Source organism: Populus alba, chromosome 10, assembly GCF_005239225.2.
Source record: "Populus alba chromosome 10, ASM523922v2, whole genome shotgun sequence".
In the NCBI taxonomy this organism is placed as follows: domain Eukaryota; kingdom Viridiplantae; phylum Streptophyta; class Magnoliopsida; order Malpighiales; family Salicaceae; genus Populus; species Populus alba.
The window spans coordinates 17,282,101-17,305,872 of NC_133293.1; the positions used below are offsets into that span (position 1 = coordinate 17,282,101).

The 23,772-nt window shown below is 35.2% G+C and overlaps 3 protein-coding genes and 1 long non-coding RNA gene across 10 annotated transcripts; 1 reads left to right on the forward strand and 3 right to left on the reverse strand.

Moving 5' to 3' along the window:
- Positions 1–488: 488 nt before the first annotated feature.
- On the reverse strand, positions 489–2,346 carry LOC118043159 (large ribosomal subunit protein eL38z/eL38y). Its single transcript, XM_035051027.2, has 3 exons — positions 2,192–2,346; positions 1,139–1,322; positions 489–737 (listed from the first exon to the last, which is right to left on the reverse strand). Exons 1-3 carry the CDS (start codon positions 2,192–2,194, stop codon positions 715–717), a joined length of 210 nt encoding a protein of 69 aa, XP_034906918.1. The 5' UTR covers positions 2,195–2,346; the 3' UTR covers positions 489–714.
- Positions 2,347–2,618: 272 nt separating this feature from the next.
- On the reverse strand, positions 2,619–4,342 carry LOC118043158 (uncharacterized). Its single transcript, XM_035051025.2, has one exon. The coding sequence runs from the start codon at positions 3,403–3,405 to the stop codon at positions 2,722–2,724; it is 684 nt and encodes a 227-aa protein (XP_034906916.1). The 5' UTR covers positions 3,406–4,342; the 3' UTR covers positions 2,619–2,721.
- A 4,280-nt stretch (positions 4,343–8,622) lies between these two features.
- On the forward strand, positions 8,623–19,644 carry LOC118043161 (endoribonuclease Dicer homolog 2). Its single transcript, XM_073411566.1, has 23 exons — positions 8,623–8,855; positions 9,021–9,093; positions 9,317–9,494; positions 10,086–10,199; positions 10,988–11,122; positions 11,770–11,854; positions 11,956–12,020; positions 12,967–13,107; positions 13,191–13,319; positions 13,413–13,548; positions 13,650–13,743; positions 14,123–14,318; positions 14,403–14,563; positions 14,704–14,922; positions 15,081–15,307; positions 15,444–15,718; positions 15,825–16,243; positions 16,336–16,439; positions 17,114–17,310; positions 17,389–17,598; positions 17,724–18,134; positions 18,312–18,585; positions 19,028–19,644. Coding segments are annotated over exons 1-22 (3,687 nt in total). The 5' UTR covers positions 8,623–8,854; the 3' UTR covers positions 18,429–18,585; positions 19,028–19,644.
- On the reverse strand, positions 18,878–23,758 carry LOC118043163 (uncharacterized). Of its 7 annotated transcripts, none has more exons than XR_012170790.1 (8): positions 23,391–23,757; positions 22,971–23,003; positions 22,084–22,858; positions 21,905–21,966; positions 20,453–21,799; positions 20,040–20,171; positions 19,693–19,808; positions 18,878–19,160 (listed from the first exon to the last, which is right to left on the reverse strand). It is a non-coding gene; the product is annotated as an uncharacterized lncRNA (long non-coding RNA). The 7 variants fall into 7 exon arrangements; XR_012170789.1 differs by having other exon boundaries at positions 21,900–21,966; XR_004686588.2 differs by having other exon boundaries at positions 21,905–22,858; positions 23,391–23,758.
- Positions 23,759–23,772: the final 14 nt, after the last annotated feature.

A 23,772-nucleotide genomic window follows, 5' to 3' on the forward strand; every position in this document is an offset into this window, starting at 1 on the left:
ACTCTCCAGAACATTCGTAGTCTAAGAAATGATATGCCTAACCATGGGCGGTCTGTGTACATAGAGACTACAAACATTTCAGCTTTTGGCTCTGCAATAAAACATATTGTACCACTAGTGCTGTGTGAATAGGTAATCCCTGAAATCTATGATTATGTGCCTGTAAATTTCTAAGCACGGGAGGGAGTTCAGAAAAGACAAATCCCTGAAAAGGGGAAAATTAAGGGAACAAAATGGTTATAAATATTTCCAAGAAGCGATTCTTTACACTCTCCAGAACATTCGTAGTCTAAGAAATGATATGCCTAACCATGGGCGGTCTGTGTACATAGAGACTACAAACATTTCAGCTTTTGGCTCTGCAATAAAACATATTGTACCACTAGTGCTGTGTGAACAGGTAATCCCTGAAATCTATGATTATGTGCCTGTAAATTTCTAAGCACGGGAGGGAGTTCAGAAAAGACAAATCCCTGAAAAGGGGAAAATTAAGGGAACAAAATGGTTATAAATATTTCCAAGAAGCGATTCTCCAAATCCACCGCTTAAAAATTAAGATTATACAAGAAAGCCTCCACAAATCAGATAGTTTCTCAACGATCAGTCACTAAATCAAGAAACATTACTCAAAAATCACAAGAAAAAAGGAAGATAAATAAGCTAAAATAAATCTCTTGATTACTGCAAAGGCCCAAAATCACTCCGATTGTTTCTTCAAAGGTCCTGAACACTCAAACCTACAAACAAATTTGTAGCAACCATATAAGAAGTAATCACCTAAAATAAATTACAGCGACTACACAAATCAATCCTTTTCAGGGATATGATAAAATTATTTACAAGGGAAAAGGAGGTAAAGAAAGTGTTGGGTTCTTAATTTTATCTCAACTATCTTGAGCATCAAGCAAGAGATGTATTATAAACAAACGAAATCATAATGATATCTAGTAAATAATACGTGCATAAATTCTAGGTTACCTAGGAGCAAAAGGCATGAACAAGTCTACAAGATATGTGCAAAACGCATGAGCAACATGACAGGTCACAGACATGAATAGCCACTGAACAAAACACAATGATGAAATAGTCCAATAGCACAACATATGAACAGGGATTGAAAACAGAAGGTCGCCTGTACCTGGAGGAAGAGATTGTTTCAACTTGTCAGCCTTTTCAGGGTCAAACACGCATAGTGTGTAAAGATACTTGGAGCAACGAACCTTGAACTTCACCACATCTCTGCTTCTCTTGATTTTAACAGAACGAGCATCCTTCCTTCTTGCTGTGAGAAGAAAATCCTTGATCTCATGTATTTGCTTCGGCTGTTAATGACAAAGACTAAGAACTATTAGGGAAGTAAAAAACCAAATAAACAGATCACCAGTTATAAAAGAAACAAGCAAAGCATTTTTCCAGAAGAACAGAAACATGATAAGATCTTCAATAGTCCCAGAAAAACAATTTTCCAAAACTTATTCCACAACACATTGGAATGCAACCCAGTTTCCACTAAAAGAGCACACTAACAATCAGCTTACATAAATTGCAAAAATGCATTTGATTGGTGTCCAATTCCTAAAACTCATTCTTACATGAAGAAGAAGAAGAAAGCAACAACACATCTCCATCTAACTCTAAATTAAAAGCATCTATCTGACTGGAAAGAACTGAAAAAGCGGCTTCTAAACATTAGGCTAACACCAAAGCTAATTCTAGCTGAACCAGAAAATCCAGACGCTGCAAGCCATCAAACACATTTGCTGGAATTGAAATACATTTGATTCCGTTCTCCGTCAATTGCTATGATTGAGAAGAATTGGTTACAACCATTTTAAGTCACCAAAATTTAAAACTACTTCCAATAACCATCTAAAAGAGTCCCTCTAAAACTGTTTTTAAATTCCAGAACCTATCTATTACAACATAATTACCACAAAACCAAAATACATCAAATCACTAAGAAAAGCAAAGCAAAAACACTGGTATTACATTGTAATCTGCTTGTAATAAGGAAAAAATGTAGAGCCCAAATGGGAGCAGTTGATATCATACAAGCCTTTCGAAACAACAAAACCCTAGACGCGCCTGTAAGGATGGGTGGACACAGACTATTTTCCAGACAATTCTTATTCTATGCAAATAAACAAACAGAAAGCAAAAACGAGGAGGAGTAGAGATTACAAGAAATTACCATTTTAGCGTTTTATCTCCTCCTTGAGTAGAGAGTCTGAGACGCCTTAGAGAGCAGGAGTTGATGGCGGTTATCTACATTAAGGTGAAATGCCTCTAGACCCTAGTTATATCTTCTTTATTTTCATCCATATATGCCCCCGCTTGTTTTTGTTTTTCCCATAGTGTCCATAATATTAGTGTTCCAGTTCATGGGCCTACATTCCAGTATTCGGTTCTTTTTCTCGTTGTCAGGGGGCCCATATAGATGCATGTGTTGGGTCGACGCCCTGGGAGTTAAATACTAGCATTGCTATTTCTATAAAATAAAAAAATAAAAAAACCGAATTGAAACTCCAAATTCTAAGTACCATCCATGCACCAAACAGCTTTACACTTAAAAAAGAATCAAATTCTAACTATAATCCATGCACCAAAGTACCCATAACTGGCAAGAAATTCAGTAGTTATTCTTGTCTTATTAATTATCAAGGGTAAAATTCTAGAAAACTACACGGAGAGAATTTCTAAAAAATAGAGGCAAAAGTCATCTCAATTGAGAAAAACCCCAAACAGCTTTACAGGCCGCACTGTGGATGCAGGTAAAGCTTCGACATCGGTACCGTGGCCAATCTCACCCGCAAGCGTGCCATCAGTTAATCTCCTTGGAATTGAAACTCCATCGGAAAAACCAGTATTGCTGGTGGTGCTAGAACAAAACGAATCTAAGCCAGAATCTGTAGAAAACGAAGAATTGGTCGTTCTCGAATCAAGAACAATATCGCCCTTTGCCTTTTTATTGCCGACTTCTGGCGACCCATCACCAGCATGGATTCTTTTTCCTTTCCCCTTCTTACTAATAACCTCCTGTTTTCTCTTAATTGCTTCGTCCACCATCTTTGACCTCTCTTCCAATTCCTTCATAAAGTCCTTCAAATTTTCCTCGGGTAAGTTATTAAAACTTGGGTCCCAGGTTTCATCATGTTTCACTTCCTTGGACTTCGCATTGCCCGCCACTAATTCTGCTTGTAGTTTGCGTTTGTAAGAGAAGAGAATATCGACCACCTGTCCTCTATCTTGTGGCACAGTTGAAACCCTGCCGTCAGTATTGTTTTTAATAACAACACAAACAGGAACATCGCACAAAATTGCGAGCTCTGTTGCTTTCTTCTCTATCGTGGTTTGTCTCTTCTTGTAGGATTTCTCCTGCCCTTTGTTTCCGGTAACTGGTGTCATGGTGCCTGTTATGAACTTTGAAACTAAAGACGCTGTGTATACACAGGAAAAAAAAAACAGAGAGAAGGGTTTGTTTATATAGAGATTTGGAGGATTTATTCTTTTTCCTGGCCAAAATCGGATTTGGAAAAAAACCTCCTTTAGGTTTTATGATACAAGCGTGGGATTAAATAAAGGAAGGCGCTAATCGCCCTCCTAAGTAATCTAATCGCACGGTAACTTTTTAGTAAATTACTTTATCGTGCTTGATTTGTTTTTAGTGAGTTCTAAATGACCGAGCTATCTTTTCGTTTAATTAAAAAAATAAATAATCATAAAGAAAACAACTTAAAAATTTATAACACACTCTAATTAATATCCGTTTTAGCCCTAAAATTAAAAACAAAATTTAGAAAGAATTTTCAAGTTTACTCGAGAATACAATGCAATCAAGAATATCAAGAAAATAACTTCAGGTCTCAATCACAACTCTAATTCCAACTACATCCCATCAAACCCAATTTTCTCCTATACAGACACTTTTCACGACGGCATCATCAAACATCACCTCCATCTCTATCCCCAATCACTTTCCACGACGGCATCATCAAACAAAAATCACAAGCATGAATTTAACGATGATTCGCGGGCTCCGATTCAACATGGCGCCATCATCAACAGCAACAGCATGAGCAAGGACAGTAGCGTGGTTTCGCTGTGGTTGATCACTATCTCTGGATGAGCCAGATGGTGGCTGTTAAGCTTTTTGTGGAAGAAGGTAAAAAAGAAGTGGAGAATTTTGATTTCCTAGGCTCTTTCCGTGGAAGAAGAAGAGCATGTGACGTGGCAACATTGTTGCAATGTTATTGACTAGTAAAAGGCATGGTTACAAATCTTGGTTCGGCTCCAGATAGGGAACACGGTTTCAGGACATCAATTTGATTTTTTTTTTTTAAAAAAAATCATTCAAAAAAAAAAAAAGGATAACATTTAAAATACAAAAATTAAAAAATCAATTGATGATCTCACAAGTTTTACCTGCTTTATGAGTTCACCTATCAAATTAACTATATTTAACTAAATCAACTCTCTAAAAGCAGGTCTTGAATCAATAGATTTCTAGATTGAAACATGGATAAAAAGAATTGAAAGTCTTATTTCACCTAGCGGGTCAAGAGTGAATTGATAGCCTAATTCAAATGGTAATTTAATTATAAAAAAATTAGGCTGTCATCATTTTAACATCTACATAGCCCTAGCATAAATGTTATAAAATGGATTGTCAAGTGATTAAATCATTAAAAAAAAATTTAGGGAGCGAAATAAAAGATGGCGACACGTTATACTAATCCGGGTTAACTATGAAATTTATGGCTCAAATAATGAATACATCCGCAATGAGCTAACATGATTGGGAAATCTATGTATTTATTTTTCCTTCTCTTTAATCGCTTCTTGATTGGGCCTTAATTAACCCTAGATTGTATTAAATCTATAACTATATTGAAGAGTTATAAAAATATTAGAGATGAAGTTTAAGAAATAAATAGATATTGAATGATGAATTTGAAAAAACATTAACATAAAAAAGGGAAAAAAACAAACAAAACAAACAAATCTCTTAAAACCTGGGTTATTGTTTCAAAACCGCGACTAGTTAAATCTTAGACTTGGATTCAACCAACAAATGCAATTCCTAATTAATTTAATATTGAATGATAGAATTGAAAAAAAATCAATCTAAAAAATTTGCTAAAGTAAGAAAATAGCAATTAAAAGGGTAAAGATCAAATTCAAATCCAACATAAAAATGAAATCAAACTAAATATTGAAGGGTAAAATTAAAATAAAATTACGCAAGAAAAGGACTTAAAATAAAACAAATGACAATTATAAGAATGAGAATTAAATCTTACAGCAAAAAATAAAAAAGGATGATATCGTAAAAAATAAATTAAAAAAACAATCTCAAACAAAACAAGTAACAGTTAAAAGAATAATGAACAAATTTTAAAAAAAATCAAAAAACTAAAGGAGGATGAAATTAAAAAAAATTTAATTTTATAAATTATTTTATATAAAAATAATAATAAAATATATATCAAATACAAAAAGAAAAATACATTGAATGGTTGTTTTACAAATTTAGATGGTTAAGTGTGAAAATCAAATAGAAGAAAGAGAAAAAAAGGTTGTCTATGCTAAATCAAAGATCAATAAGCTATAAGCGCCGCTTAATAAGGGGGGGCCACCAAGATAATCCCAATCATATTGGTGGCAATCATCTTTGGTTGTCATAACACGCCATACATGCCGCTTGTGAACAACTAAGCAACATACATTATAGCGTATTAAACTGGTGTGTTACTAGCTTTTTAATTTTTTTATTTAAATACCAAATTATCTCCAAACTAACTCAATAATAAATAAAAAAAAACAAGATAAAACACAAAAAACTTCTACAAGCTAGCTAAAGAAATTTTGCTTTTAGAGATAATAAAGTTAATTTATCTAAAAAGTATAATTATTATTATTATGTTTTTTGAAAGATAAAAATGCAATTATATTATTATGATGAATAATGATCCGTGTCTGTAAAAACAACAAATTCACCTTGCATTTTAGCTTGTTTTTAATTAATACGAGAATTGAGAAACCCCCACGGGGTGATTTATATATAATTATATCTTTGAGAGGCCAGTTTATCCTTTTCTTTTTCAACTACAAGACCCGGGCCTCTGGTCCTTTATCGTTTTCTAATCTCAACTGATACGGGTTCCAAGCAGGGGAAGAACGCAGGCAAAACGAGAGAAAAAGAACACGGGCTTCCTTCCTTTTAAACGAATAACGGACCGTGTTTATTCACGAAGCAGGTCCATGACAAAAACGTCCTTCTTTTTGGTACAAAGATCTGGAAATAGTGTTTTCTTTTTCACCAAAAAAAAAAAAAAACCAAACTCTTTCGTTGCAGTTAATCACGAGTCCGAGGCAACTGTCGATTACGACTTGATAACTGGGTGTCATATTCTAGTGAGTCTAGACTTGAATCTGACTCGCATTGAATTCGAGTGAGAGATGGTAAAATAACAGCTTATTCATGCCTGGCTGCTCGAATAATATTTTTAATATTATTTTTATATTTTAAAAAAATTAAATTTTATTTTAAATTAGTATATTTTTTAGTATTTTTTATATAATTTGATATATTGATATTAAAAATAATTTTTTAAAAATAAAAAAAAATATTAATTTATTTTCAAACAAAAAATAATCATTTCTACCTCTCCAAGTATCGCATTAGTCTTTAGATTTACAAGCACGACTGGGATATATTTAAAGTTGAGATGACAATTTTCATGATTAGAAACATGAACAAGCAAAAGAAAGTTCGGGCTTGGGGACGAGAACATGTGACATTAAAGACTCTTCTGTACTTAAGTTTATTATTCAACCATTGGCATCTTCTTTTTATACCTCGTCGAATTTTGATTGGACCCTTTAAAAAAGAGAAAGAGACAGATGCCAAACTTCCTTTAATCGCAAAATTTCTTGAACTTTAATGTTCTTTCCTCGTCAGTGACATATCCTTGTTGAGGTTGAGTTCGATTACTCTCCTGTCCTGTACGTGTTTTTAAGGTTCTAAAACTCGAATAGCTTTTTTTTATGTTAAAAAGAACTTTGACGTAAATTTTTAGAGATTTTTAATATAAAATGTAACGTAAAGCCGTTATAAAAAATATAAGGTGAAATACTGATCAAAAGTAATTGAACTTGAAAGGTAGAAAAACCGAGAATGATTTGTGCCATTGTCCTTGCAAGGAAACGGTGGTATGATCTTACATTTCAATATGAGTTTTGTTCTATCCATAAAGGCTTGGTACACAATACTATTATGAAGGGTTTAAAATCTAAAGAAAGCCACGAGAAAGAAGGTATTGGTGAATCCATAAGAGTGTGTTTCGGCATCATGTTGTCAGAAATTTTATTTTTATTTCATTTAAAATAATTTCTTTTTATATATTTTAGATCAAAAATAATTTTTAAAAAATAAAAAAACTTAATTTTAATAAATTTCTAAGCAAAAAACACTTTAAATAATCACTATTATTATAATCTCTTATTATTGCTTAGTCAAGGATGAATGACCCTATTGACGAATCTAGCTTGAAAGATATTTTAAATAATTTTGATTATTATTGTAGGTTGTAGCTAGGGGTAGAGATAGGGAGGCCGACATGGTCTCAACCCTTGTAAAAAAATTATTTTTCCAACTCTTTTCTTAACAATATTTATATTTTTAGTTTAAATAATAAAACAACTTATATTCTAATTTTTTTTAATTTAATTTTTTGTTTTTATCTCTACACATATCACTTAATAATTATGACTGTGGTAAAATAAATAAATCAGATTTACCTTTGAAGATATACATCAAATTTATTTATAGATCTCTAATTTTTTAACCAAAAACTTTTATATTTTTATTATGTTTATTTTGTTTTAGTTTCGAAACAGTAATCAAAAGCTAGAAAGATATCTTTGTTATCTATGAATATCCATCAGATTTATCCATCCCGGTAATTCGACATATTGCATTTCAACACATATACGGTGTACCGTCGAAAGAAGTAAATTAAGAAGGTGTAAAATCCCATAACCGTGCTGGAACACCAAAGGAAAAATAATAACGAGGTCCAGTCCAGCATGATAATTTGGAGAAATACAAAATAAATAGACGTAGACAGTACATCTGTACATGCATATTCAAAACGACGCAACGGAACAAATACAAGGTAGAGGTAGAGAGTATACCACAGAGAGTAGAGAGACAGAGGCGTATGACCGAAGTGCACAGAGCTTCAGAGTTCAGACAGGAGTTAGTTAGATTCTTCAGATTCCTTTCAAATCTAAAAAGGGCATGTCCTGACATGACCATTGAGTCATTGACCATCAGCAGCTATCCACGCACGCCAATTACACAGCCAAACCACCCCGCAACTTACTAACCAAACACGCGCGCTCAATCTCCAACATTTTATTTTTTATAATATATTTTTTTATTTTTAAAATGTATTGTAATATACTTTTTTATTTTTAAAATTTATTTTTTATATAACCATTCATAACGATTTAAAAAAATATATAAAATTTTTAAAAATAAATTTCAAGAAAACAGCGTTAAAAACGGAAAAGCAAAGATGCTCGTATAAATATATATTTTGGTGGTCTTCATTACTCCGACTGGCTCCTTCCTTCGGACGTTGCTTCCTCGCGTAGGCAAGCAGACAAGAAAAGCATCACTCATTCACTGTTGATCCATTTTTCTCAAGTTTTGTCTTTATAAATAATACCCTCTGGGAGATTTCATTCCATTGCATTGCTAACTCACTATTGTTATTCTTGTCTCTACATTCTCTCTATTTTCGGAAGCGATCATCTTGCTCTTCATACCTCAGTCAGCTGACGAGTGAGTGAGTTTTATGCTTTTCAATTACTGATTAAGTTTTACTCTTCCTCGCTTCTTGTTTAGTCCTTTTCTCTGGAATTTCATTTTGATCATGTTTTTGGAGAGATGGCTTTTCTTTCTTTTCTTTTTTCTAATGAATTTCGAGTGCCATTTGAATTGCATTGAGCAGTGATGGAGCCTGTTAGCGTGGATATAGACACAACCCAACAGCTCCTTGCTGATCCTCTCCCATTTGCTAGAAGGTGTTTTCTTGATTCCTTCTTCTCCATTGTTTGGTTTCTTAAAGGATGCCTTTAGAAAAGAAAGAAAAAAGAGAGTTTTTTTTGCTCCTTTTTTCTTCGAATAATAAATGGGTTACTGATTATTCTTTTGTTTATGTAGTTTTGTGTTTTCTACACATAGATTCTGTTGTTTTTTTGATGTTTGTCTGCGTTGGGATACCTTTTTTTTTTTCTTTTTTCACAGTTATCAATTGGAGGCTTTGGAGAAGGCGCTAAAGCAGAACACAATTGTCTTTTTGGAGACTGGTTCTGGCAAGACTTTGATTGCGACCATGCTACTGCGCAGTTACGCCCATCTTCTTCGCAAGCCTTCACGTTTTATTGCTGTTTTCCTGGTTCCTGAAGTTTTCCTGGTTCGCCAAGTATGACAGATTAAGCTCCTTTCTCTTCTGCTTATGTGTGTCTATGTTATGTGGGATTTATGCTAATCTATTTACTTAGAAACAGTACAACAATTCAATTTTAAAGTTTCATTTGCCTGCTGCTGAAATTTATAACAATAGGACTCTAAATATTGGAGATGTTAGGAATCGTCAGTGAAGAAGGGGCGTTTTTTTTTGTAACTTTATGAGTTGTATGCAACTTACTTTATTCATCTACTGTGGAGTTCTAAAAATGCAATGTCGTTGCTAAAGCTGAATTTGAAAAAATATATTTGGCAGTTGAACTTTTGCAACGTAATGAAATTTCCCCGACTTTTTTTAGATACCCCAGCAAACACTTCGGGTGTAGCTTAGTCAACTTTTTTTTAAGTTACAAAATGAAACTTGGCGAGTTGATATTGAAGCCAGAGTTCCATCGAAGGTTTTAAAAATAAGAGAATGAATGGAATTTTCTTCACAAGTTTAATGTTGATAATAATTTTGAGGTAGTTGGATATGAATAATGAAAGTAAAATTCAGAAAAGTGATTTTTTTTGTGTCGTCGTTCTTGCTGTCCTCTATGATTGCTAGCAAGCTGGAGTTGTGAGAATGCATACCGACTTGAATGTGGGCATGTACTGGGGAGACATGGGAATTGACTTCTGGCATGCTGCTACATGGAAGCGGGAAATAGACAAACATGAGGTAAGCTGGGTGGAAGCTGCTTCATTGATTATCCGTTTATTTTTTTTATCTCTGTTTTTCTTTGTAATCATTTGCATCTGTTAGCCTCATCTTATGTTTTTAAGTTCCGAGTTTTCACCTGTTTGTACCTCTGTTTCAAAGTCTTATTTAAGAACTTGTGCTCAATCGGCCAGCTATTTTTTTAATATCCAAAAGGGGGAAACATTTTGAACTACAACAATCAAAACATACTTTGAGAGGCCCAAAATAAAGAAAAAAAATAAAACTGTTTTCAATGGTTATTGATTAGCATGCTAGTGGTGCTGGTAGTGGACGTGGTTTGTACTTTCTTTAGTTATAGCATTCAAATGGTGATTTTGGAAGGCTTTTTATATATCATTTCTTGTTTTAGGACTTGATTTTTATATTTTTTTTCAATGCTGTCGCTTTTAAACCTGTGAGATTTGAAGAAATATGATGAAGGTAGCCCTGATCCAGTCTTTAAGATGTATCTGGAGTTTTATCAGGAGTTCTGGTTCTTCTTTGACGATATCAAGTGCTAGCTTTCCTTTGAGGAACTGCATGATATACCATTGATTCGCTGACATAAAATTAATTATCCATCAACGACTTCATTTCAGTTGTTGTCAGTTTGGTACTTGGCCATTTCTCCTCTGTTTTTTTTTTTTAAAAAAAAGTTTTATACACTATGATCCTCTTCCTTTCTGCAGCAATTTTTTTGTAGTTTGCCAATGTTACCAGCATATGGCTTATGCAATGGACAATGACCTTTGGATTAATATGTATAGGTGCTTGTTATGACACATCAAATTTTGCTGAACGGCTTGAGGCAGGGCTATTTCAAACTAGACTTGATAAAGGTGTTGATATTTGATGAATGTCATCATGCCAGGGGCAATCACCCTTATGCATGCATCATGACGGTGAGCTATTTCTCTCCCCTTCAATCTACCTCTTTTATTAAATTTTATTCTGTTGTATCATAATGATTTACCTTTGATTCATAATAACACTAGTTGAAGTGATATTCGTTTTTTCAAAGAAAAGTTTCTGAAAACCCCCCCCCTGTTTTATGAGAAATGAACCCTGCTCAATTAGAGTTTCAAGCATTTTTTTGTTGTCCATGGTGTGAAGATCTGTGTGGATTTGGTAGAAGAAAGTGGCAAGGGTGTCAGATTTGAGAAGAATAACCTGAACTTCTGCAGGTTTTTTCATGGATGAAAGTTAATATTAGATTGATGGATTTCTGCAAATAGATTAAATACATGCAGGCGTTTCTAAGCATCCTATGAATTCTACTATCTGTTGCGAGAACCAAACATACCACCTTTCTTAATTATTGATGAGAAAATTCGACGCTTAAATAAATATGAATAATATGTGGGGTGCCAGTCACAAGGGTGGTTTGGTTGGATACAAAGTTTTGTCGTTAGTTTAAGTCATATATTATTTATTAAACTAATGTGTATTAAGTCACCATTTATGTTTCCTTAGAGCCACAAAAGATGATGCTTGAAGTCAACGTTGTACAGTGAATATTCTGCTAATTTTGAAAGATTGACATTTGCAGGAGTTCTATCATCGTGAGTTAATGTCTGGTCACCATGATCTTCCTAGGATTTTTGGGATGACAGCTTCTCTCATAAAGTCAAAGGGTATGCTTTAGCAATAGATCATATTATTTGCTTAATACTTGCATTTTGCACTATTTCACTTGATATAAGATTTAACCCTTTTTTCTTGCTTTGTGTTAAAGGTGCAAACTCAGAATCATACTACAGGCAGCAGATTTGTGAACTGGAGAATATTATGAATTCAAAGGTTGCTTCTAGCTTCTTGTTAAGAATATTTACCTTGGTTTCTTCCCATTTGCTTGGTCACCATAATACTTATTTACACTAAGGCCATCATGAGTTGTTTGTTATAAAATCCTCAAGGTCCACTTTTCATAAATAATAAAAATGTATCCTGGGTATGGCCAATGAATCTCTTCATTATAAAGGAGTTTTTCATCAGATAATGGTTAATGATTTATTTTGAATGGTCACTGAAACAATTCAGTAGAAAGGAGTAATGCTGTGTATAAGAAAGATGTACTTTTCCTAGGTGCTTTTGTGAATTTGGTGTTCTCTTGTTGCATTGAGGAAAAACACCTAAACGATGCATCATATATTAATTCTCTAACCTTCTTACGATAATCTTTCATTTTTTGTTTTACATTTTCCTACCCATCCATTCATGTACAGGATTTTATTATCAGCACTGATTTCATTTTATTTGGATATTGAATTGATTGTTCACATTACTATTTGAAATTATTATGTATATCATCTCCTTTTGCTTTTGGGTGACTTCTAAACATTTAAACGATCCCACATGGCACATTTCAATTGCACTCAACTAATATCCATAATATTTTCCCTTCCTTGCTCAAAATTTCTTGAAAATTACATCTTGGGTACATGCTGTACAGCTCATTACATGTTACTGGGTTTAGGCAAGCTAGAGGAACCCCATAGCCTACCATTGGATCTAGAAAATCGATGATCTTTGCCCTTTTTTGGGCTCAGGGGAAATATAAGAATACTTATGTAGCTTTAGCTTTTTACCTTGGCAGATATAGAACATCATTTATACATGTTCGGCATATAGACTTAGTTATTGCTAGATTTTTTTATTTAATTGTTATGTTTCAGACCACTCTGTTGTACGTGAATTTGCTTTATTCTTCAATAATTTGTTTATGATAACATTTCTTATATCGAAGGTATACACCTGTGCTAGTGAGACCGTGCTTGCCGAATTTATACCATCCCCAGCCTCAGAATTCTTATTTTATGAGCCCATGAAGATCCCTGACGGTATATATGCTTTCTTGGAAGAAGAATTGGGGAATTTAAAAGCAAAGGTGTGTACTTTCTTTATTACAAGTTTGGAAGGGACGCTGGTGGCTTCTATGATTTTATTGTTAGTCGATTTACTGTTTTTCAGCATGAATTATTGCTCAAGCAATTAGATCTCAGTGAGCTTGCTGCAGAATCTGTACACAATAAAATATCAAAAGTACATTCAACTTTGATGTTTTGTTCAGGGGAACTCGGTGTTTGGTTGGCTTTCCAGGTATTTTCTTAGTCTTTACTCCCTCATGTACCTGCCTGTCATTGCACTGATATCCGTGTAGTTAAAATCATTTAATGTATGTTGATGAAACAGGCTGCACGGTTCTTATCACACCGTGATACTGATAGTGACTTTGTTGCATGGGGTAAAGTAGACGTGTCTGGCAAGACAATTGTTAAGAACTTTTGCTGGGATGCCTCTTTGGTGATTTCTAATTGCTTTTCAGCTGGTACTTTTTCTAACTTGGCAAGAGAATTTGTGGAGATTTTAACTGGTGATTCTTTTCTTACTTTTCTAGTTTTTCTTTTTATTGTATTGAACATCGTCTAGAATGCTGTATTGGTGATAACACTGAGGCTGATGTGGGTGCGGGGCTTATTACTGCAAAAGTTCTCTGCCTTATTAAGACACTTCTTCAGTACAGGTTGGTGCAGAACTGTATATGCATCCTCAATTACCTTCATCAGATATGTTTGACAGAAGATTGGGGACTGTTCTAGTTTCTGAAGTCTGCTGGAAATGTTCTTATTTGCATATAAAAGATCAAAACAAATGAAAAGTTGCACATTGTGGCTCGAGTCTTTTAATGAGTTTATACAAGAGCTTGCTCTGTTCCCATTGATGAGCAGCTCTTAATTGTTCAAACTAAATGCTCATGAGATAATTCGACTGCACTCGGACTATTCATTAAACTGTTGAATGCACACAACATATTTTGAATAAATAAAGCCTCAAATTAATATTTTGGTCATATTTACACCAGCTTGTGTGTTGATGAGTTTCTTTTGTGTATTTAATAACAGGGATTTAAAGGACATAAGATGTATAGTTTTTGTGGAAAGGGTTATTACTGCCGTTGTCCTTGAATCTCTATTGACGGAGTTGCTTCCTAAACATAGCGGCTGGAAGACTAAATACATGACAGGAAATAATTCAGGGTTGCAATCCCAGACACGCCAAATGCAAAATGAAATTGTGGAAGAATTTCGTAAAGGCATGGTATGCAATTTTTCCTCTCTGGATCCAAAATAATATATTCATGATATTGTCCGTGTTGAAGTGAGTAAAATAGCATACTTCCAGGTGAACATCATTGTTGCAACATCAATCCTTGAGGAAGGATTAGATGTACAAAGTTGCAACTTGGTGATTAGATTTGATCCTCCATCCTCAGTCAGCAGTTTCATACAGTCCGGAGGTCGTGCTAGGATGCAGAATTCAGACTACTTATTAATGGTGGAAAGGTAATGTTCCAGTGACTCTTATTGTACATAGTAACAATGAGTACTGTTAGTGAATATGAATAGCTTCTTTTGTTCATTTTACTGAGAATTTATGTTATCATTAGTGTTTGATCTCTTTCACTTGTTTTTGATAACCGTAGAGAGGATTCGACCACACATTCTCGACTAGAGAACTATCTTTCTAGCAGTGAAATAATGAGAAGGGAGTCCCTGCGCCGCTCTGCCACTTCTTGTTCAGCTCCGCAGAGTGAACTCCATGAAGATGAGTTCTATAGTGTTGAAGGCACAGGGGCAGTTGTAACTCTTAGTTCAAGCGTTAGCTTGATTAACTTTTATTGCTCACGTCTTCCTTCTGATGGGTGAGTCATCAGTATTCTTAATTGTGAAGATACAGCTAAGCTAAGCTCTTAATAATTTTATTATATAGCGGTCACAAGCTTGTATTGTACATTGCTTACACGCTCTCTCTCCCCCTTTCTCTTTTTTGGTTGGGAGGGTGGGGTTGTATTTTTTGTAGGTATTTTAAACCAGCTCCTAGATTTATTATAGACAAGGAGAAGGAGACTTGCACACTACATCTTCCAAAAAGCTCTCCTATACCAAATATTTGTGTGCAGGGAAATATTAAAAATCTGAAGCAGAAGGCATATCTTGAAGCTTGCAAGCAACTCCATTTAATTGGGGCTTTAACAGACAATCTTGTTCCTGGTATTGTTGTGGAAGAAGCTGCTGCTCAAGAAGATGGTAAATTCTGTTTGCAACCTTTTTAGTATTGGTTTGGGTGTTTTATACTTTCAAAGCACTATCTACACTTTAAAAAACTCATTTTTCACTTCAATTCTCTTTAAACATTTTAATCTTGTAATTGTTTATTTTATAGGGAATGAACGGTATGACGATGAACAACCCATTTATTTGCCACCTGAGCTGGCCAGTCAAGGTCCACGGAACTTGAAGACAAAGTACTACTGCTACTTAATTGAATTAAATCAGAAATATGATTATGATGTTCCTGTCCATGATATTGTGCTTGTCATGAGGACTGAGCTTGAATCTGATGTCTTAAGTAGCATGGGTTTTGAATTAGAAGTTGAGAGGGGATTATTGGCAGTGAGCTTGAGGTATATTGGAGATATTTATCTTGATCAAGTGCCGGTATGTCATCTAGTTTTCTTCTTTTCTTGTCACGTGTGTAATATGTGATGGAAGATTACGTAATGTATTGTATTTTCCTCATTTCCATTTGTTGTTTGATTGTCAGGTTCTCCTATGTAGGATTTTTCAGATTACGCTTTTTGAAGTTCTTATACATCGTGAAGTGAACAGATTGGAAGAGGTCTTAAAAGGATTGGAGCTAGAGACAGGTGTTGTGATGGACTATTTTCTGCTTCCAGCTATCAGGTCACGCTCGCAACCTTCCATTGACTGGGAACCTATTAGTTCTGTTCTGTTTTCATATAAAAACGAGGACCACTTCAACTGTTCTTCGAAGGGCAATGCCCATGTTGTCCATACCAAAGGCGGTCCAGTTTGCACATGTGTGCTTCAGAATTCCTTGGTCTGCACCCCCCACAATGGTGAAGTCTATTGCATCACTGGTGCTTCTGAGCATTTGAATGGAAGGTCGGTTTTAAAGCTGAGGGATGGAGGTGCAAGCACCTACAAGGAGCACTTTGCAAAGTAGTATTGCTCTTTGATTATTCATCGGTATCATGCTATATATTTTATTTTTGTATCCCTATGTGTGACTTCAAGCTCACACTTGATTGCAGGCATAGCATCCAATTGCGTTTTGATCAAGAACCATTACTTGAAGGGAGACATCTTTTTCCAGTGCAGAATTGCCTTGAAAGATGCAGAACACAAAAGGAGAAAGGTCTGTTTTTTTTTTTTGTGATAACTCGGGGTGTCCGGGCTAGCTTGTGTGCACCACAACTAATCCTCGGGCTCACTGAACATCCTGCAAGTCCAATGAGCATATAAGACACCGCGGGGGTGACAGGTGTACACAAGTGGGGCTTGAACCTTAGTGTGGAAGAAGGGAACAAGTCCCTTCAACCACTAGGCTACAACCCCATGTGTGAAAGGTCTGGTTTTCTTATCTTGTCATGGACCACCTACCCACTTCTTTTAGGACATGAATACTATGATACCACGATAAAAGAATTTCAGCCTTTTTTGTTCGTTTAAAGATTGTAAAATAAACAGAAACATCACTGGTTTAAAATATTTTTCATATAATTTTTATTTTTTTTCTGTCAATACAACACAAAAGCAGGTTAAAATAATGAATTAATTAAACCGGTGTAGTTAAATGGCCCAAATCACAGTACTTTGGCCTGGTCTAGCGGAGAACCTTTCAAGATCTGCCCCTCTCTCTCCATCTCCAGTTTTTTATGCTACGAAATAAATCAAGAGGAAATTGGGTTGCCAGTTTAGGCCATCTGGATATGGAATCCAGACCCTTTTATTTTATTTTATTTCTTACAATATGTGCGATAATTATACTGTATTTACATTATTAATGATATTTGCTTTTGGGCATGACAGAATCGAAGAATGCACGTGTAGATTTGCCTCCTGAACTTTGTGACATAATTTTATCTCCAGTATCAATCAGCACTCTTTATTCTTATACATTTATCCCATCAATAATGCATCGATTAGAGTCCCTGCTTATTGCTGTCAACTTAAAGAAGATGATTTCGGATCATTGCATGCAAAATGTTGATATTCCAGCCATGAAGGTAATTTATTCCGACTCTAATTATGCGAAATGTTTTGTTCTTTTGGACTTGTACTGACCAAACTTTATTAAATGGTAGGTTTTGGAAGCAATTACCACAAAGAAGTGCCAAGAGAAATTTCATTTGGAATCCTTAGAAACTCTCGGAGATTCTTTTCTTAAATATGCTGCAAGCCAGCAGCTATTTAAACTTTATCAAAATCATCATGAGGGCCTTCTTAGTAAGAAGAAGGAAAAAATTATTTCTAATGCTGCACTCTGTAGACGTGGATGTGACCGCAAACTTCCGGTAGTCTTTCCTTTTGAGAAAAAAAAGTTTCAAATGATTTTACCTGACCAACAGAAATATCCAGCACTGAGAAAAAAATTTAATGGTTCATTTGATTAATCTTCCCTCATTTTATTGAATTATAGGGGTTTATCCGCAATGAAGTTTTTGATCCAAAACTCTGGATGGTTCCTGGTGACAAGTGTGGAAGTGATTTGTTAAGTGAGGAGCTGCTTTCTGAAAGCAGAAAAATTTACGTCAGGGGAAGAAGAAAGGTGGGAAGTAAGAGAGTTGCTGATGTTGTCGAGGCACTCATTGGGGCATACCTTAGTACAGGTGGTGAAGTACTTGCCTTATTTTTCATGGATTGGATTGGTATAAAGGTGGATTTCATGATTGTACCGAACGAGAGGCACTTCCAATTGCAGGCAGAGAAGTTTGTTGATGTTCGCTACTTTGAGTCACTGTTAAACTATTCATTTCGTGACCCTTCTCTGTTAGTAGAGGCATTGACCCATGGTTCTTACATGCTTCCTGAGATCCCAAGTTGTTATCAGGTAATTTTATCCATAATTATGATAACATTTATGCTGTTTATGAAAATATGATGATATAACACTGCAACGTGCACACAGATATTTTCTCTTTTTGAAGACTGCTTTAGTTTCTGTGATCCTTTTTGTAAATGCTGTTTTTTGGTGATCTTCACTTCAACGTGTTTAACTGCTGTTCAGCGACTGGAATTTCTTGGAGACGCTGTGCTAGATTATCTCATCACGATGCATTTGTACAAGGAATATCCCGGGATGTCACCAGGACTGTTAACTGAGGTCTGCTTCTGTAAACAATGACTGTTATGCACAAGCAGCTGTTAAGGGAGGCTTGCACGAACACATTCTTTATACCTCACAAGACCTTCACAAGCATATAGTCGAAACTGTTGAAATTTTTCAGAAATCTTCTTTAGGATCAACATTCGGATGGGAATCTGAGACATCTTTCCCCAAGGTTAGTACCAAACACATTAAAGTGAAATATGCTTGCTGCAAAGTTCTTTGGTTTTGCAGTGTTATTTGATTTAACAGCAATTGTTTTTGCCTCTCTATTTATTCTTGTTTTTGCTATCATTTTATGTTGAAGTTAGCTAAATTGTCAATTATATTATTCATGCACTCATTTTAGCTCCTTGGTGCCCATGAGTTACTGATCAGTTTATGCCAACATCATCTTGACTTGTTAATGAGTGAAATCCAGGAAGGTGCCTGACATGGAAGAACCCCACCTTCCTGCGTTTGCATACTTTGTCCAATCGTGTAACATGCAATTGATTATTTATGTACAGTCAGAATTCAGCATTATTACTGTATTGAAAAATGAAAAAGCAAACTAGCAGATAACAAATTCAAATTCTAATGTCATTTTATACTTGTATGGTTCCTAATCCTAACAGGTACTTGGAGATGTTATAGAGTCTCTAGCAGGGGCTATTCTTGTAGATTCAGGATACAACAAGGAGATAGTCTTTCAAAGTATAAGACCACTTTTAGAGCCTTTAATTACGCCTGAGACAGTAAAACTCCATCCTGCAAGAGAATTGAACGAATTAATTCAAAAGCAACATTTTGACTACAAGAAATCCGTTGTTTCCAACGGCAGGAATGCTTCCATTGAAATAGTGGTTGGGGCTAATGGTGTGATATTCAAACACACAGCCACAGCTGCAGATAAGAAGACAGCCAAAAAATTAGCTTCTAAAGAAGTCTTGAAGTCCCTGAAGGAAAGTAATTTTGCCTCTAGTAGTACCCCAAGCAAAATTGATTAAACCATCTCTCATTGGGAATTTTGAGTTTGCATCAAGTTGGTTGTCTGCTCTGGTAGAGGTGTGTGACTATATAGTAGTTCGTATATTTTATGTTAGGAAAAGTGTATTCATGTAGAAATTTATACATAAGAGCCTTACAAACAGTTTGACAAGTGATGTATGATGCGTTCACTCGCCATTCAAGTAACTTACAGAAAGATTGCATTAATGCTATTTCTATTTGAAGATATTTTGAAATTTCGGTATTTGGAGAGACAAATAACGTATGTCGTCTCCAAAGTGATGGTAGTTACCAGAAGCAATTGTGTCGTGCTTTGGAAGATGCATCGGCGTTGGATTTGTGTGCATGTTTCTTGTATTTGCTTTAGGTGAACCGTGACCAATCTTTCGTGAGATTTCATGCCTTGTACTAATGAAAGGAAAAGGAAACTTATCAGCAAACTAAAGCAATCTTCGAAAGGAGAAAATATAACCTTGAAAGACTTTGTTGAAAGCAAACTTATCATTGATCTTATAATTGAAAATATTGCACCCTAATAAATTGGCTTTCTCAAAAATTTGAAGAGGCTAGCAAGCATTGCCAGAAACAAAACTGCAATTATTGAGATGGTCTAACTCTTATCTCTTTATTTCCACTTACATGCCTCCATAAATGTCAGCAAAAGAGGTCCTATGGGGATTCCTTGCATTTTTCAGCAATCAATATCCTTAATGCGGTGTGTATCAATTCCTTGTAAGCTTCTGGATTATTTGAGTGGTCATCAATCTCTGCCTGAAAACAGGAAATGAAATTCAGCACCATAAGTTGCATCCTGAAGGGAAAGTATTCGGAGTCTAAGTAAATTCCAGAATAGGTTTTTCTTTGGTGCAGTGTGCAGCTGATTGAGTCTAAACCATCTTTTTCAATAGCTTCTGGCTATTGTCTATTATCTCTTATTCTAGGCTCAAGGAATTCAATGTCAAAACTCTTTTCAGGAAACCTTAAAGCATTGCTGGAGTTTCTTTAATGAGTTAACTTCAAGATCATCGTTCAAACAGCTCATTTGAACATACCTTGCGAACTGCTTTTATAGCAACCAAAAGCTTTTCTCCAATTAGCTCATACATGACTGTCTTTTTTAAGAACTTTCGAAGACTCAGAAAGTGATCGAGGCAATCCTGGAACATTTTCAAGCGTAGAAGGGTCTAAATCTGTGCCAAAACTTACAAAACAATATCAAGATGTTAGCATACAACTTAATTTTAAGAGCCGGGAAAACAATGAAACTCTGACCTGCTAACCAAAAGGAGAATCAAATACCCAGAACACAACATGCTGCAGGCAAGATTGAGATTTTATTAAAGATGAAGTAATGTTACCGACAGGTTCAGGAAGAGGAAGATGCTTTCTAAGACCATCATGCCAGCGGAAATTATAGCAGCCAGAGCCAAGTATGGAGTTGCTCACGAGACCACGCTCAATTCCAGGTAGGCAAGCAGTGCTTATAGCAAGCTTCCTTGTTTTCTCTACCCCAGCAAACATGTGGGGGGAATAGTCGATCATAACTAAAGAGAATAAGAGTTAGCTGGCCAGGGATGCAGTAAAGAGAATTTATAGAAAGTAAATTTTCAGAAGGGATGCATCATGCATAGCTGCACACACCATCTAAGATGAAATTTCTACCGACAATCACTAGCACTCATCTACTTAATTCAGTGAAATTCTTATAAAATATTATTCAAATAAAGGTCTGAAACTGCATTCCCAGTAAATAAACTTCTATGCAAAATTCTTGAGTTAGTCAACACTTTAGACAGGACTACAAGGCACAAATGCCAGCAAACAATTTCTCATAATAGTGCTTTTTCCATAAAGCAAATGTGAAAAACAGAAAAGGTAAATGTTAGCAAGAACTGGAAAATGATAGGAAAGTATCGCAACCTGTATGGAATTGGTGCCGTGAAGGCCAAAATTGAAGGAAGATGAGGCACAACCAAATCCATTTACTTGTGCAAAACTAGCTGTCGAGTCTGCACAAATTCCTTGACAAGTATTGACAACACTATCCAACCTCTAAACCAAATAGTTTTTTTGGTTCTCTAACACATGGTAATCAGTTTCAGATGTGAAAAAATTGGAGTCCGTCACATAACATGGTGGTAATGGGTAATCAAACAAAGAACAACAACAAAAATAATAATAATAAAAAAGATACAGTTTAGAAATGCCCTGTCTGCTCTGCTAAAGCTCTGGGACCGTGACCTCACAGCACCACCACCACACAACTTTTGACATTAACACAAGGCCCGGCTCATTTGTTTATGGCTTTCGAATTTGTACAGTACTTCCGGTGAAAACTTCAACTGTTTAACCAATGCAGACACCACCCTAGCAGTTAAGTAACTCTCCCTCCCGCTACTCTGTACATCGTGATACCAGTAACATAAATACAGAGAAAATAAAATCCCCAAACAAAAGCAATAATGGAGTTCGAATATCATATAGCATTGATTCCATTACACAACGTGATCGGTCTCCTTGCTTTCCTGCTCATCCATGGTATCGCATAATTTTGCACCCCTTGTTTCTGGCAACAAACACAGCAAAACTCCAGAAATTACCATCACAATCCCGAACACTCCATATGGAAATTACTCTGTACATCGTGATACCAATAACATAAATACAGAGAAAATAAAATCACCAAACAAAAGCAATAATGGAGTTCGAATATCATATAGCATTGATTCCATTACACAACGTGATCGGTCTCCTTGCTTTCCTGCTCATCCATGGTATCACATAATTTTGCACCCCTTGTTTCTGGCAACAAACACAGCAAAACTCCAGAAATTACCATCACAATCCCGAACACTCCATATGGAAAAAATCTTGCCTTTCTCCTTCATATATCAACATAGGACTGAACACAGAACCAAACATGTGGGATTGCCTTTACAGTGATGTAGCCAAATTCCTAACTGTAGTAGGAAATAGCTCTACCGTGAATCCAGATAAAAAATCACTGATGAGCACTGATAAATATGCAGTGCTATTGCTGGTACAATGCAATGTTGGGAAAGCATCAGTGAAAACACTGATAAAGACTTGTTGTAAATCAAACATGTAAGCTAATGAGACGAGGACTGTTTGAAAAAATTGGGCACACCCAAATAAATTCACCTATGCTGTTTTCTATAATGTCATCGACTTTGAGATCAGAATTGTGATTATTAGTTTCACGCTTGGGCGGGGCAGAGTCTGGTTTTGGAGTTGAATCTGCCATGTTGTATGTGGTCTTAATTTGAGGTTGTGAATTGAGAGCTTGAAGAGACTCTGTTATAGTACTGCATTTAATCTGGTATAGTGACAATTTTCTTGACAGGTTTCGTAACATAAAATTTACAATATTTCGTTGAAAGATGCTCTTCAGCTTTTAACTTCAAAATCCATGCCTCTCACTCTGTTCAAACTGCGACCTGACAAACCAGAGGGCCATAATTTATTTATTTATTCGAAGAAAGAAAAGGAGTTCTTTTACTTCGCTGCTTCCTTTGAAATTTTAAAACTAGGAGTTTGTAGTTTTAATACCTTAAGAATACAAGACATGCACCTCCATGATATCTGTTTAGAAAAAAGTAAATTTATCCGATCATGTATAACTAATACGAAAAAAAAAAATTAATTACAGTATTACATTATGAAGAATTAAAAAGATACATTGAAAATCTAACTAAATACTAACATAATTGTTAAAAAAAAAAAGAATTAAAAAATATGATGAAATCACTGCAGTAATGGAATCATTTTGAAAGTGTAACGATTATATTGTTATTTTCAAATAAAATCAACTAGCTTGTATCTAGTCCTTTTCATATAATCAAGATGGTTATTATAAAATTCACTTGGACAAATTAGGCTTTTTATATTTTTTTGACACAATAAAATTATTTAATTATCTCTAAAAAAAAATATTAAACTTTAGGGGTGAGAGAGTTTAGGAGTCGCTACTGATATTCGGACGACGAATATGATGTTGTCCGGTGGCCGTGGAGTAAGAAACTTTTGGGGTGGTTTACACATCGGCGTTCGAATCATAGACAAGTTTTTCCGGTGTTGAAGTCATGCCTCTACTTCCTGAAGAGTCGACAGATGCGGAACTAGCTGAAGAGGACCTGGAGATTACTACTTCAAGGGCCAGTGGGAGAGGAGGGCAGAATGTAAACAAGGTTGAAACTGCGATCAGGATAATTCATACCCCACTAGTGTAACCGTTCGCTGCACGGGTATGATTGTGCCCTGAATTTTTCGTCGCCTCTCAGTCGTGAAAATGGAAATTTATTTTCTTCTCGAAAAACACGATTCGTTCTTTATTAAAAAAAGGAAAAAAAAA

Coding starts and splice junctions, on each gene's coding strand:
- LOC118043159 (XM_035051027.2), bottom strand. Junction 738..1,138: donor GAAACAATCTCTTCCTCCAG/GTACAGGCGACC, acceptor ATTTGTTTGTAG/GTTTGAGTGTTCAGGACCTT.
- LOC118043158 (XM_035051025.2), bottom strand. CDS start 3,405: ATGACACCAGTTACCGGAAACAAAGGGCAGGAGAAATCCTACAAGAAG.
- LOC118043161 (XM_073411566.1), top strand. Junction 10,200..10,987: donor GGGAAATAGACAAACATGAG/GTAAGCTGGGTG, acceptor TAATATGTATAG/GTGCTTGTTATGACACATCA. Junction 18,135..18,311: donor AGATCCCAAGTTGTTATCAG/GTAATTTTATCC, acceptor ACTGCTGTTCAG/CGACTGGAATTTCTTGGAGA.